The 15,582-nt window shown below is 38.3% G+C and overlaps 1 protein-coding gene across 1 annotated transcript in view; it reads right to left on the bottom strand.

Annotated features, from left to right (window-relative positions):
* BRCA2 (BRCA2 DNA repair associated) overlaps positions 1-15,582 on the bottom strand; it is a 95,300-nt gene that overhangs the window by 44,685 nt on the left and 35,033 nt on the right. Inside the window, 1 exon segment of the mRNA XM_006158439.3 lies at positions 9,741-9,810. Within this exon segment, the coding sequence (XP_006158501.1) occupies positions 9,741-9,810 (70 nt within the window).

Raw genomic sequence — 15,582 nt, 5'->3', positions numbered from 1 at the left:
TCTCTGTATGGTGAGTGTGAGTGACCGACAACAAAAACTTAGATAAATAAAAATAAATTTAAAAAGTATTAGGGTACGGGCCATAAGCTTTGGTGTTATTAAGTTTAAGATAGCTCTTAATCACATGAATAAAAATGTCAATTAGGTAACTAGATGAATGAATATGTTGCTTAGGGAAGAATGGGCTAAGGATACTAATGTTAGAGCCAACAACAAACAGATGAAATATAAAACCACAGGTGAATGGGATCACTAGAGAGGTAGGCTGGATGCGATCTGGAGCTAAATCCTGGGAGGTTAAAGAATGAACAGAAAAAGGAGATTGATAAGGAATAGCCAGTGAGACAGGACAAATAAGAGATGTTCCAGAAGCCAGAGCAAATAAAGTTAAGAAAGCAGAAGTGATTAACTATGTCAATGCTATTTACAGGTTAACATGAGGATGGAGAACTGACCTTCAGTAGCAATGTATAGGTAACCCGCAATCTTGGGAAGAGTTGGCTGGTAATGATACAAGATTAAACTGGTTGGCTGGAGTAGACTCAGGACAGCAAAAGAGATGAAGTAGAGACAGTGAAAAAGGGAGTTCTAATGAGCTAGGCTTAAAGAGAGTAAAGAAAAGGATTGGTAGGACAGGACTGGTCAAGAAAGAAAACAATATTTTTTAAAAAACTAATTATTATTATTTAGTTCTTTTCTTAAGAATAATAATTATTATTATTTTTAAATTTGCTAGAGGGCATACACACTCATGAGAGAGAGAGAGAGAGGAAGCCACCAGGTCTGGGATCTGAACTGTGGTCAGCCATTTGGGAGTCTAGCAACTCAACCACCATGCCACCTGCTGGCTTTACCTATTTCCTCCCCATAGGATACATGTGATTGCTAGAGACAGAGAGAGAGAGATACAGAGAGGGAAAGTGAGAAATCATTGCCAGGTAATGATTCTCCTTTCAGGATTTTGGGATGTATACACATGAGCCTAGCGTGATTTTCAAGCTGCCAGGTTCAGGACCCAAACTGTGGTTGGTCATGTGGGAGTCTTGCGCCTTAACCACTACACCACCTCCTGGCCCCAGAAAAAAAAGCCTTTTAAGATGAAAGATTTATAGCAACTGCTTATACTCAAGGGAATAACCCAGTAGAAAGGAAAAAAAAAATTAATGATAGAGGAGAGAGCTGGAATGATTATTGAACCAATTTACTAGCACAAATGATCTGTAAGATCCAGTGCACAAGAATGAATAAATCTTCTGTTTAATAATTTCTTTTTACTGTTCTTTTACCCTATTGTTTTTAGGATTTTTTTTTTCTTTTTGGCCGTAGGGTGCATACGCTTGCTGGAGAAAGAAAGACAGAAAGTGAGAAACCATTCTCCAGGAGGGATGGTCATGGTGCAGTCCCTTCTCCATTCTTCTCTTGAGGTTTTGGACATGCAATGCAAACACATCTGGTGGACTTTTCAAGCTGCCAGTTCCAGGATTCAAACCACGGTCACCATGTGGGAGTCCAGGGCCTTAACCACCATGCCACCTGTTGGCCCTTTCTCCACTGTTATTAGAAATTAGGACTACTAAGAAAAGGAAGACTAGGGAAGAATGGGCTAAGGATACTAATGTTAGAGCCAACAACAAACAGATGAAATATAAAACCACAGGTGAATGGGATCTCTAGAGAGGTAGGCTGGATGCGATCTGGAGCTAAATCCTGGGAGGTTAAAGAATGAACAGAAAAAGGAGATTGATAAGGAATAGCCAGTGAGACAGGACAAATAAGAGATGTTCCAGAAGCCAGAGCAAATAAAGTTAAGAAAGCAGAAGTGATTAACTATGTCAATGCTATTTACAGGTTAACATGAGGATGGAGAACTGACCTTCAGTAGCAATGTATAGGTAACCCGCAATCTTGGGAAGAGTTGGCTGGTAATGATACAAGATTAAACTGGTTGGCTGGAGTAGACTCAGGACAGCAAAAGAGATGAAGTAGAGACAGTGAAAAAGGGAGTTCTAATGAGCTAGGCTTAAAGAGAGTAAAGAAAAGGATTGGTAGGACAGGACTGGTCAAGAAAGAAAACAATATTTTTTAAAAAACTAATTATTATTATTTAGTTCTTTTCTTAAGAATAATAATTATTATTATTTTTAAATTTGCTAGAGGGCATACACACTCATGAGAGAGAGAGAGAGAGGAAGCCACCAGGTCTGGGATCTGAACTGTGGTCAGCCATTTGGGAGTCTAGCAACTCAACCACCATGCCACCTGCTGGCTTTACCTATTTCCTCCCCATAGGATACATGTGATTGCTAGAGACAGAGAGAGAGAGATACAGAGAGGGAAAGTGAGAAATCATTGCCAGGTAATGATTCTCCTTTCAGGATTTTGGGATGTATACACATGAGCCTAGCGTGATTTTCAAGCTGCCAGGTTCAGGACCCAAACTGTGGTTGGTCATGTGGGAGTCTTGCGCCTTAACCACTACACCACCTCCTGGCCCCAGAAAAAAAAGCCTTTTAAGATGAAAGATTTATAGCAACTGCTTATACTCAAGGGAATAACCCAGTAGAAAGGAAAAAAAAAATTAATGATAGAGGAGAGAGCTGGAATGATTATTGAACCAATTTACTAGCACAAATGATCTGTAAGATCCAGTGCACAAGAATGAATAAATCTTCTGTTTAATAATTTCTTTTTACTGTTCTTTTACCCTATTGTTTTTAGGATTTTTTTTTTCTTTTTGGCCGTAGGGTGCATACGCTTGCTGGAGAAAGAAAGACAGAAAGTGAGAAACCATTCTCCAGGAGGGATGGTCATGGTGCAGTCCCTTCTCCATTCTTCTCTTGAGGTTTTGGACATGCAATGCAAACACATCTGGTGGACTTTTCAAGCTGCCAGTTCCAGGATTCAAACCACGGTCACCATGTGGGAGTCCAGGGCCTTAACCACCATGCCACCTGTTGGCCCTTTCTCCACTGTTATTAGAAATTAGGACTACTAAGAAAAGGAAGACTCTACTTTGTAGGTTATGCTCAATAAGTCTATTTAAATTTAAGTGTGTCACTTTTTTTTTTTTTTTTAAGAGGCTTTTGCTATAGGGCGTGTGCACTCGCCAGACAGGCAGAGACAGACAGAGAGACAGAAAGCGAGAAACCACACCGCAGGGGGGATGGCCACACCACAATCCCTTCTCCTCCATTCTCCTCTTAGGATCTTGGGCACACACGCACATGCGCCCGGCGTTTAGTTTTACGCCACCGGGTCCAGGATGCAAACCGTAGTCGACTACATGGGAGTCCAGCGACATAGCCATTATGCTAACTGCTGGTCACAATGTGACACTTTTAATTGATCACTATCTATCCAAATCTGCTTGAATTTGCCTCCTATCTCTTCTCTACCACCTTTGCTAGGATGAGTCCTAACTTCCCTACTAATCTTACAACAGTTTTACTCTGGTCTACTCTTCTTTTTTTTTTTTAAGGTTTTTGCCATAGGGGACATTCACTTGGTAGAAAGACACAAACACAATGAGAAGGTAAGTGAAAAATCACTCCCCGGGGGATGGCCATGCTGCAATCCCTTCTCTTCTATCCTCCTCTTGGGATTTTGGGCATATATGCACCCATGCCCAGCTTGACTGTCAAGCTGCCAAGTCTGGGGCTTGAACCAAAGTCAGCCATGTGGAGTCCAGTGTCTTAACCACCATGCCACCTGCTGGCTCCACTTTGGCCTCCTTTTAAAATACAAATCTTGTTATTTTGTTCCTCTTCTTAGAAACTTCCAAAGACAACCTATTATCTACTTCGATTTCTACTTAATCAGAAATGACATAGAGGAGACTTCTTATGTGATCCCAACCTTTTCATTTCTTTTTGTCTCTTCCCCTGTTTACTAAATCCTATAATAGTTACACAACTTATTTATGTTCCCAGAATCTGAAGTATCCTCTTTAACCAAGCATTCTTTATGTTCTGTGTGAAGTTTTCCCATTTTCTGTCATATAATTAGCTATCGATTTTTCTATGTTCTCATATTACTTTGTATAATAATTTTAGCATTTATATCATATTATAATTCTTGTTTTCATGCTTGGTTCTCAGACTAGCAATCTTGTCAGACTTATTTATATCCATGAACATAGTTTATATAAGGAGACTTTAAAAAAGCTGTGGAAAAAAAATCGGGACTAACAGTTAGCGAAATGGCTATGTCACTGAACTCCCATGTAGTCGACCGCGGTTCAGGTCCTGGACCTGGTGGCTTAAACTCACACTGGGCATGTCTGTGTACGTGCCCAAGATCCCAAAAGAATGGAGAAGGGATTGTGGCGTGGCCATCCCCTCTGGGGAGTGATTTCTCGCTTTCTGTCTCTCTGTCTCTCTGTCTCTCTGGTGAGCGCACGTGCCCTATAGCAAAAACCTCTCTCTCAAAAAAAAGAAAAAAAAAGCTGTAGAAAAATAAAAGTATGTTTATTTGATGCAAAAATGGGAAATCCATACATAATTTTTTTCATAATACGTACTTTTCATGAACTTTGTGAAGACCCCTCATTATAGGTGTGTTAGAGCAGGTACTTACTAAATGTTTGTTAAATGCACAGTTTTTTCCCAACTTAGTATGTAAATTAAGGTAATATGTGGCTAAATAAATATTTAATTTATTATTTCAATTTGCCAGAGAGATAGTAATAAAGTAAGAAAGCACAATGGACCATGGTGATGCTGCAATCCCTTCTCTTTCATCTCTCCCTCTTTTCAGGATTTGGGGCATTTACATATTTGTGTCCAGCATGTTTCTCAATTTGCCAAATCTGTGACTTAAACCATGTAGCTGGTCATATGGGATATAGCTACTTTAACCACCATGCTACAGGTTGGCATGATTTTGTTTTTAATATTAGAATCTATCTGTTTTTTCATAAAAAGAAAGAAAAAAAACCCAAACACCTGGCTTTCTACATTCAAAATATGCATTTTGTAGTCTGCTGAAAAATGTATCACTGAAATAACAGCTCAATAATTTTTTCCTAACAGTGCCACAGGCAGTAACTTTTGAAGAGATATAACACTAAAACAATTTAAACCAAATCTCAGGACCAGCAGGTAGCATGGTGGTTAAGGTGTTGGACACTCCCATATGGCTGACCACAGCTCGAGTCCTGGACCTGGTGGCTTTCTTTCTCACTTTATCTCTCTCTGTCTCTCTCTCAAATTAAGAAGTGAATGAATGAATAAAATAAAATAAATAATTCTTTAAAAAAAATAAACCACATCTCTGGGCTAGAAAAGGATTTGTGACCGTTTTCAACAATTTTAGACGGTTCTAGGATATCTGCATCTATTAGGTCTAACTGACTAACTGACATCTCTGAAAGTGCTTCTTGACTGTTTTTTTTTTTAAGTTATCTATTGAAGTACCATTATGAAAAATGAAGCTATTTGTCAATACTACCTCCACTGACCATGCATATACTCCCTTTTTCTCTTGTCTTTCCATATTCTGAAGTTATCTATTTGATCCTTTTCAACATTTACATTACAACTAAGTTGTTTCATTAGTATATTATAGTATAATTATAATGTACATTATATTAGTATGTATTAGTATGTTAGTTATATTAGTATATTTTAAATATAAGTATGTATTATTATTAGTATTTTATTATACTATATAATATACTGCATATTATATATTACATATGCATATATATTTTTAAGATATTTTAAGATTTCATTAATTTTCTATATACCTATCATTTATTCATACCCAAACTCTTGTCTATATATATAAATCTCATTTATTTCACAAATTATAGTTTTTGCTGTTAAAATTATTTTTTGACTTCTTAAATACTGTTTCTTCTCATTTTTTTCCCATTAGTTTGTTTCTTGGTTAATTTATTATTTGTTTATTTATTTTTGCTATCTATGTAATCTACCATGGCATAATGGTTACATTGCTGCATTCCCATTGAGTCGACCACAGTTTGAGTCCCAGACCTGGCGACTTAAAACTCATGCTGGGCGCATGTGCATGTGTGCCCAAAATCCCAAAAGGAGAATGGAGAAAAAGGGACTGCAGTGTGGCCATCCCACCAGGGAGGTGATTTCTTGCTTTCTGTCTCTGTCCCCATCTCTCCAACGAGTGTACACGCCCTACAGCAAAATATCTCTCTCCCTAAAAAGAGTAAAGGACCAGAAAGCTGTTAGAGGATAGCTGGTAGCATGGTGGTTTAGGTGGATGGAACCCACAGGGCCAATGGCACAGCTGGAATCCTAAACCAGCCCCTTGAAAAACACACTGGGTGTGTGCCCAAAATCCTAAGAAGAGAATGGAAGGAAAGGGATTGAGGAATGGCCATCCCCCGTAAAGGGGAGCTTTCTCACTTTCCCATACTCTTTGTCTTTCTGGTCAATGCATGTGTCCTACAATAAATTAAAAAAAAAAAAAGTTTAGAATCTTATGGGTACAAAGATGGACTTGCTAAATTTTAAGCTACACTGTAGATCAATTAACTGGAAACTTCTGACAATAAAAACTTAACTTCCAGGGTTCTGGAAGCTGGGCTGGGGAAGAGGGTTTATAGGATTGGGGTAGGTATTCCCCACATGATCCTGTGAGAGCTGGGGTGGGTATGCATACATGAACACATTCTCCTTGCTTTCAGTGCATTATTTCTGCTTTCAAATGTGCCTAGGGTGCTTGCCAACAAAGAAAATCTTTACTGTATACCCTCTCTAGAGAATAAACTTCTGGGCTTTTGCTAGAGTGGGTACAAAACTGTTATACAGCTTCATGGAGCAAAGGAGATTTTATTGCTTCTTAAACACATTTTCAACCTATTCCATTATTTTGACACTCCTCTCTTCACCACCCAATTTTGGAGGTATAAAAAGATGCCAATTCCTTCTGAGACTTCTTTAATGTAAAATGTTGGGTTCTCTGCTGTTCCCACTATCAGCTTTAACCAGTTTTCTCCTGTATACTTTGAAAAATTTAATTACTATGGTCTCCTTTCATTTTCCTTGTCTTTGCACGCACGCGCACGTGTGTGTAAATTCCTAAGAAAAGTACATGGATGCTAAGTCTTTTAGTACTATGCATCTGAAAAACGTCCACTTTAATCATTTTTATTTATTTTTTAAGTTTTTTTTTTTTTTCCAAAGGGTGCATACACTCACCAGAGAGAATGTAAAGAAAAGTGAGAAATCACCCCCACTCCCCCAGGGGATATGGTCATGCCATAATCCCCTTTCTTCCATTCTCCTGGGATTTGAGGCATGCACATACATGTGCCTGGTGTGATTTTCTTTTTCTTTAGAGAGACTTCTGATATAGAGCACATGTGCTCTTTTCCTTCTTATTCTACCTGGGAGCTTACATAACTTTTATCTTGTTTCTTTCACTTATTTGTGCCATCATATTTTTTATTTTTAAGAATATTTTTTAATATCAACTTGTTCCTATTTTAAGGATGCAAGATCTTTTACCTGAGAATATAAGTGAGTTTTTTTTTGAAGTCCTCCTGCATAAACAATTCCCTGTCTTCCTTTGCTTTTTTAAACTTTAGTTACTATGTTTCCCAGTAGTTTTCTTCCAACTATGAAATTTGATTATCTGTTCTTACTTAAAAACAAAAGCACCGGGAACCAGCGGTTAGCGTAATGGCTATGTCGCTGGACTCCCACGTAGTCAACTGCGGTTCGTGTCCCGGACCCTGTGACTTGAAACTCACGCCAGGCGCGTGTGCATGCATGCCCAAGATCCCGAGAGGAGAATGGAGGAGAAGGGATTGCGGCGTGACCACCCCCCCCGGGGGGTGATTTCTCGCTTTCTGTCTCTATGTCTCTCTCTGTCTGTCTGGTGAGCGCATGCGCCCTATAGTGAAAATCTCTCAAAAAAAAAAAAAGTTAAAAAAAAGCAAAAGCTCTCAGGGTCAGGTGGTGGTATGGTGGTTGAGGCTGATGGATCCTACATGTCCTGAATCTGGTGGCCTGAAAAATGTATCGGGCATGTGTGCACGTGTGCCCAAAACCCAGAATTTTGAAGGCACTGTTCTCTGTAATACATTATAGGCTATAATCTCTTAGCTTTCATAGTTGATGAGAAAATTTATGCCATTATGACTCTTCATTTAAAGCCTAATTTTGTTTTCTTCTAGAAAATTTAAGGTTCCTCTTTACTGGCTGGAGGTTCTATGTGTGGCAAGGTTTTTTTTTTGGGGGGGGGAGAGGTTTTTGCTATAGGGCACGTGTGCTTGCCAGACAGACAGAGAGATAGAAAGTGAGAAATCATCCCCCAGGGGGGATGGCCATGCCACAATCCCTTCTCCTTCATTCTCCTCTCGGGATCTTGGGCACGCACGCACACGCGCCCAGTTTGAGTTTAAGCCACCGGGTCCAGGACGCGAACCGCAGTTGACTACGTGGGAGTCCAGCGACATAGCCATTACGCTAACTGCTGGTCCTGTGTGGCAAGGTTTTGATACTTGTAGGCTTCTCTATCTGATGTCTGGCTATGCTGTTTCATTTGAAAACCCTCGACTGTCAGTATTTTTAGGTCCTTTCTACTAGGCTGGTCATACTCTCCAGAATATAAGTCTCCTGACTAAAAGGAGGATAACTCCTGCCTAAAAGGCTTACCTGACAGTACATGAAAACCAAGTGTGGGAAAGAGGGAAGGAGTCTCCCATTTGATATACAGATTTTTACTTTGTTTTCACTAACCTACTCTCAACTGTGTCTAGCATCCTACTCCCAGCCCACTCCCAACTAAGAATCTTTCTCATTCATCTTCACCAGATAATAAACTTCAGGTCTCTTAAGGAAGAGACTGCCTGTCTGTAATTGGGGGAAGGGACACAGTTGATTCTTAAACAACATTTCAACTAATTTTCCTATTTTCTACCTCATCTTCAAAAGTATGTGTTGCTGTCAGTTTGAGTATTTCTCAGGTGCATTCAGGAAACTGGGTAGCTTCTCTGCTTGCTCTAAAGTCAGCTTGCAATGTTCTTTGCTCAGTCTGGCTCGATAATTAGTATTTATGACTCCCAAACTCTTGTTGTTTTTTTCTGATCACTATCCTTGGGAATTAGATATTAAAAAAATTCTCTCAGAATTTTAGTAGAGTTTAGAGAAGGAAGAGAAATAAAAGGGTATTTTTAATATCTATCATCTTTTTGTTAATTAATTTTAAGTAATTTTCTTGATCTCTCTCAACCTCAGTATATCATCCATAAAATTAGATAAAATCTGTCTACAAAGTTGTCATGAAACTAAAAAAGTTAAATAATAACACAAAAAGTACGATGAAACACTACTGAAACATGGGATTATTTAATCCTGATGTAGGCTTTCCAAAATGGGAAGTGTTGGAATCAGCAGATAGCTCAGTGGTTATATCACTGGACTCACACAGGGCCAATTGTGGTTTGAGTCCCGGACCTGGTGGCTTCAAAATCATGCCAGGCACACGTGTGTGTATGTGCCCAAGATCCGGGGAGGAAAATAGAGAAGGGGTTGAGGTTGATTTTTCGCTTTCTATCTCTCTCTCTCTTTTTCTGGCAACACACTCACACTCTATCGCAAATATCTCTCTCTCTTAAAAAAAAAAAAAAAAAAAAGGGAAGCATTAACTTCCTTATTAAATATTAGTGCCGTCATATTTACAAACAGTAATTTTAAAACACTGTACTATTCTTAGATCATATTAGAATTAAAAAAAAGATAGTAAACATCACTTACCAAAAGGGTCCACAGGTAACTGGCTCTAAAGAAATGTGATGCATAAATAATCTTCTATCTTTTATTGTGCCTATAAAAAAAATTTTTTTACATTAGGTATTAGGGAAAATCTAATGGAAGATTATATTACACACTGTTTTAAACATTTATACAAAAAATTTAAGAAAACTATACTTCAATGGGTGCTCAGTAACTGTTAACTATCAAAAAAAAAGCTTGATTTACAACTGATAAGGACTATATATGAAATACGGTACAAAAATATAAAGGAAATCTAAATTTAGTTAGTTGAGATTAATAATCATAACTCAAAGGTGTCTAGCTAAACTGTCAATGCAAGTATCAAATTTAAAATTTAATTTTATGAAAGTATAGAAGCTAAGCTTTAGATATTATTCATTCTCAGTATTTAACTTACATGTATTAAACTTTCAATTAGTCCATTAGTAAGAGATTGGTTGACTAAAGTAAGATAAACTGATACAGTCACATGATCAAGTACTACGTAACTGTAAAAAGGAATGATCAAACTAAAAAGTTTCTATATCAAACTAAAAAGGTTTTGTATAACAATGGAAATGATAAATAGATAATCCATAAAATATTTGGAAACTGTACTTCAGACAAAAGATGGACATCAGAATATATAAGGAACTCAAAAAGCTCACCCCCTCCAAAAAAACAACTAATAATCCAATAAAAAATGGGTAGATGACCTGAACAAAAAACTTGCAAAGGAAGTCATATGAGTGGCTAAAAAGCACATGAAAGTATTCAGTTTCTCTTATAACAGAAATGCAAATCAAAACTACAAGAGGGAACCAGCAGTTAGCGTAATGGCTATGTCACTGGACTCCCACGTAGTCGACCGCGGTTTGTGTCCCGGACCCGGTGGCTTAAAACTCACGCCGGGCGCGTGTGCGTGCATGCCCAAGATCCTGAGAGAAGAATGAAGGAGAAGGGACTGCGGCGTGACCATCCCCCCTGGGAGGTGATTTCTCGCTTTCTCTCTCTATGTCTCTCTCTGTCTGTCTGGCGAGCGCACGCGCCCTACAGTGAAAATCTCTCAAAAAAAACAAAAACAAAAACAAAAAACCTACAACAAGATATCACCGAACTCCAATCAGAATTGTTATGGTAAAAATAACAGAATAACAAGTGCTGGAGAGGTTGTAGAGAAAAGGGAATCCTTGTGCACTGCTGACAGGGATATAAGTTAGTACAACCACTGTGTAAAACAGTACGGCAGTTCCTCAAAAAATCTAAAAATACAATTACTGTATGATCCAGCAATTCCACTATTTAGGTGTATACCTAAAGGACAAGCAATCACTTAGTCAAACACACATTTGTAGATCTGTGATAACTGCAGTATTATTCACAACAGCTAAGTCACAGAATCAACCTAAGTGCCCAACAAACGTTTGAATGATTGGGAAAATACGGTACATATACACAAAGGAATACTACTCTGCCAAAAAAACCTCAACAAAATCCCATTATGCAACACAAAGCAGATGAATCTGGAAGTATAAAGCTAAGTGAAATGAGCCAGACTATGGAAAACAAATACCACATGTTCCTGCTAACATAGATTGAATATTTACACTCTATGGCAGAAACTGAAGGGATTGAAAGCACACAAATAGAGACAGTAATGGTAGATACCAGTAATTGCTTGGGGAAGAGTAAGAGGAGGGTTCATGAGAAAACTTACAATAGACAAAAGAATGCAAGAAAACAAGGGGACGAGGCTATGGGTTGGCATACTACAGCAGAATTAAAAATATGGACAACTTAATGCATAATAAAAAAACCTAATAGAACTACAAAGAGTTTTGATGAATGAACTATACATTGAGTTACTGGAAAAGTCATGAAGTGTTTTTGCACTATACATTGAGTTACTGGAAAAGTCATGACGTGTTTTTGCAGGGAAATATGTCATGACTTTTTCAACAACCTAATAAATATTTTATTTATTCGAATATAAAATTAAATAAGGAAAAATTAATCCTTTCTTTTCCTTTTTTTGGAGAGGTTTTTGCTATAGGGTGCGTGCGCTCACCAGACAGACAGAGAGAGACAGAAAGCGAGAAATCACCCACCAGGGGGGATGGCCACGCCGCAATCTCTTCTCCTCCATTCTCCTCTTGGGATCTTGGGCACGCACGTACACGCGCCCGGTGTGAGTTTAAGCTACCGGGTCCAGGACGTGAACCGCGGTCGACTACATGGGAGTCCAGCGGCACAGCCATTACGCTAACTGCTGGTCCCAGGAAAAATTAATCCCAAAACCAAAACAAATGGAAGCAAGCAAACAAATCTAACCTAATTATCAAACTGGGAACCACATACAGAATAATTTTAAGTGTCAAACATAGTACTTTGATTACACATCCTTAATGATATATATATTCTAAGGACGAAACCTGCAAAGAATCCTTAAATTCTTATTGTTTGTGTTAGTAGTTTATATTGATACTGTAAATTTGAAACTATGAGGTATTTATTGTAGGATGGTGATTCTCAAAAAGTGATTCATGGAACCCTGAAGGGAGGTAAGGATATCTACAACATTTTCAGCAGATGCGATATGTCAAAACTGTTTCAATAATACTACTAAGATGTTATAAATATCTTTTTTACTGTGTTGACATTTGCACTGCTGGTGAATTCAGCTGCATATTTTATTGCAAGGAGTGTCTTAAGAAAGTACACTTATGTGTATTATTTTTATTTGAAAGAACAGTCAACAAACTATAGTTATTCAAACTTGGGTATATTGCAGACATTTTCTCAAAAATGGATAAAATGAGCCCAACTCTCAGATGGGGCTAGAAACCATCTCATCACTATAAGGAAAATAAGGGACAATATTTGTTGCTAGTGGTAGGATTCAAGATTTTCAATGAAAACTAGAATTTTGTGAAGCTTTTGCCTGTTTCTGTAAGCCTGATGATTTTCCAATCCCTATCAGACTGAATCAGAGATGACAATGACAAAAGTGATTAATATTGTATAATAAACATGCAAATATAGATCTTGGAAGATCTCTATAACTCAGTGAATTGATATTTTCAAAATGGGGCTGGCTCAGTGACACAGCAGTAATGCATTGCTCAAATGATGCTGGATCCACATGGAAGACGAGTTCAGTTGGTTCTCAGCTGACCTATAACGGGTCCCTAAGATCCTGCCTAGCTGGGAAGGCTAGGGGTGGATTACAAAATGAGATACTACTGAGGGTGCTTGTTTTTTTCTCTTATTAAAGAAATAAACTTCAAAATTTTTTTGTTTTCTAAATTACCAATACATGTTACAAATGTTAAAAACTTTTTGGGACCAGCAGACGGCGTAATGGTTACATCGCTGGATACCCATATGGTTGACCATGGTTCAGATTCTGGACCCGTTGTCTTGAAACTCACACCATACATGTGTGTGTGTGTGCCCAGGATCCCGAGAGGAGAATGGAAAAGGGATTGCAGAGGTGTTGCCACCTTCCCACCTCAAAAAAATTAAAAATTTCTTAATTTAAATTTCTCTTATGCTATCAATAGATATAATCCACATAAACAAATGTTACTGGGTCAGTCAGGTGGCATGGTGGTTAAGGAGGCTGGGTCATACATGACCAACTGCACAGTTTGAGTCTCAGATCTGGTGGCCTGGAAAACATGCTGAATGCATGTGTGCCCAAAAGCTCAAGGGGAGAATGGAGGAGAAGGGATTGTAGTATGTTCATCCTCCTTTGTTGGGGGAGGGTAGTGATTTCTCACTTTTCTGTCTATTTCCAGTAAGTTCATGTACTCTACAGCAAATTAAAAAAGCAAAACCGAAAAAAAAAAAAACAACCCCAAAACAAACAAATGTTATTTCGGGTCCTCAACTTTTTCTTTAAAAGAATTATTTTATTTAACTTTATTATTATCATTATTATTTTCCAGTTTGATCAGAGAGAGACACAGAGAGAGAGAGAGGAAGTGAGAAAGCAGGCCACCAGGTCCGAGACTTGAACCATGGTCGGCCATGTGGGAGTCCAGCGCCTTTTACCACGATGCCACTTGCTGGCCCCTGGGTCCTCAACTTTTTAGTTTGTTTATTCTTTTCATTAGTATGACAGACTGAAGGAGAGCAAAAGAAAGAGAAAAGTAAGCACCCTGAAAAGCGTCTCACACCACAGTCTACTCTCCTCAACCTTTCTAGCCTGCAGGACCATGGCATGTGCCCAGTACATACAGGTCAACTGTGGAACTGAACTTATGACTTTCCATTTGGATCTGACATTGCTTGAGCAGTGTGTTACCACTGTGCCACTGAGCTGGCCCCTCAATAATTTTTAAGATCGTAGTGAAGTCACTGCTGTAAGATAAAGCAAATTAGTAAATGTGTTAGTAGGAACTAAGAATTTTAGCATTAAAAAACAGTAACACTGGCCTTTGAGCCACTCTTTCTCTTTTTGCTCAGGCCAGCTCTTCTCTCTCAGGAATGTATTTTTACTTTTACTTAATAAACTACCTTTTTCTTACATTATCTGCACATTTCGTTCAATTCTTTGTCCGAAACACCAAGAACCTGGATATTATCACAGAAGTCATCCCACAACATATGTTGTGGTGAGCCAGTCCAGGAGGTAAGCCTCCGGTTGGGGACTCCATCTACTCTGTTCCCTAACCTCGTCATCATTTTCATCTTCATTTCTGCTGAGTTTCTCAGCCAAAGCCGGCCAACTAAGGTGGGATAGTTTTTGGTATGGGCAATTCTCAGGGCTAGAAACCACCTCTGGACCAACACATTAAGGCCTTAAGCCCCTAGTGGTGAAAAACTCTTTTCTTTCTGTCCTTCCTACACCCTCATTTCCACTGGGTCTCCTGGCCAAAGTGAACGGAATTGACAGTTCTTGGTATGGGCAACTACCATACAGCCTCAAAACCTCTCTGGCCCAACTCATCAAGGCCTTAAGCTCTTAAAGGTGGCAGACCTCTCCCTGATGAACATAGACACAAAGATTCTCAACAAGATACTAGCAAACTGTATACAACAACTTATAAAAAAGATTATACATTATGATCAGGAAGTTTTATCCCAGGAATGCAAGGTTGGTTCAATATACATAAAATCATAAATGTAATACACCATATTAACAGGAAGAAAGATAAAAACCATATGGTCATATCAATTGATGCAGAAAAAGCATTTAATAAGATACAACATCCCTTCATGATCGAGACGCTCAGCAAAATTGGCATAGAAGGGTCATTTCTCAACACAATAAAAGCTATCTATGAAAAACCCATAGTGAACATCATGCTCAATGGAGAAAAATTGAAAGTTTTTCCACTAAAAACAGGTACAAGATAAGGATGTCCACTTTCTCCACTCCTCTTCAATATAGTACTAGAAGTCCTCACCAACACAATCAGAAAAGAGGAAAAAATAAAAGGCATTCAACTAGGAAAAGAAGAGGTGAAACTCTCCCTATTTGCAGAAGACATGATAGTATATATAGAAGACCCAATGGTTTCCATAAAAAAATTTCTGGAAGTAATACATTAATACAGTAAAGTTGCAGGATACAAAAATAATATCCAGAAATCTATAGCATTTCTATATACGAACAACAGGCAGACTGAGATAGAACAGAAAAAAGTTGTTTCATTTACCATAGCCACAAAAAGTATAAGATACTTAGGGATAAATCTAACTAAAGAAGTTAAAGACCTCCATAAGGAAAACTACGAGAAGATAAAAGAAGAAATTGAAAATGACACAAAAAACTGGAAGGATATCCCAAGTTCCTAGATTGGAAGAATTAATATAATCAAAATGGCAATTCTAC

This window comes from Tupaia chinensis, unplaced genomic scaffold (genome assembly GCF_000334495.1).
Source record: "Tupaia chinensis unplaced genomic scaffold, TupChi_1.0 Scaffold000597_1, whole genome shotgun sequence".
NCBI classification, from domain to species: Eukaryota; Metazoa; Chordata; class Mammalia; order Scandentia; family Tupaiidae; genus Tupaia; species Tupaia belangeri.
Note: the sequence above shows the minus strand (reverse complement) of the source record. Positions and strands in the feature narration are given on the sequence as shown.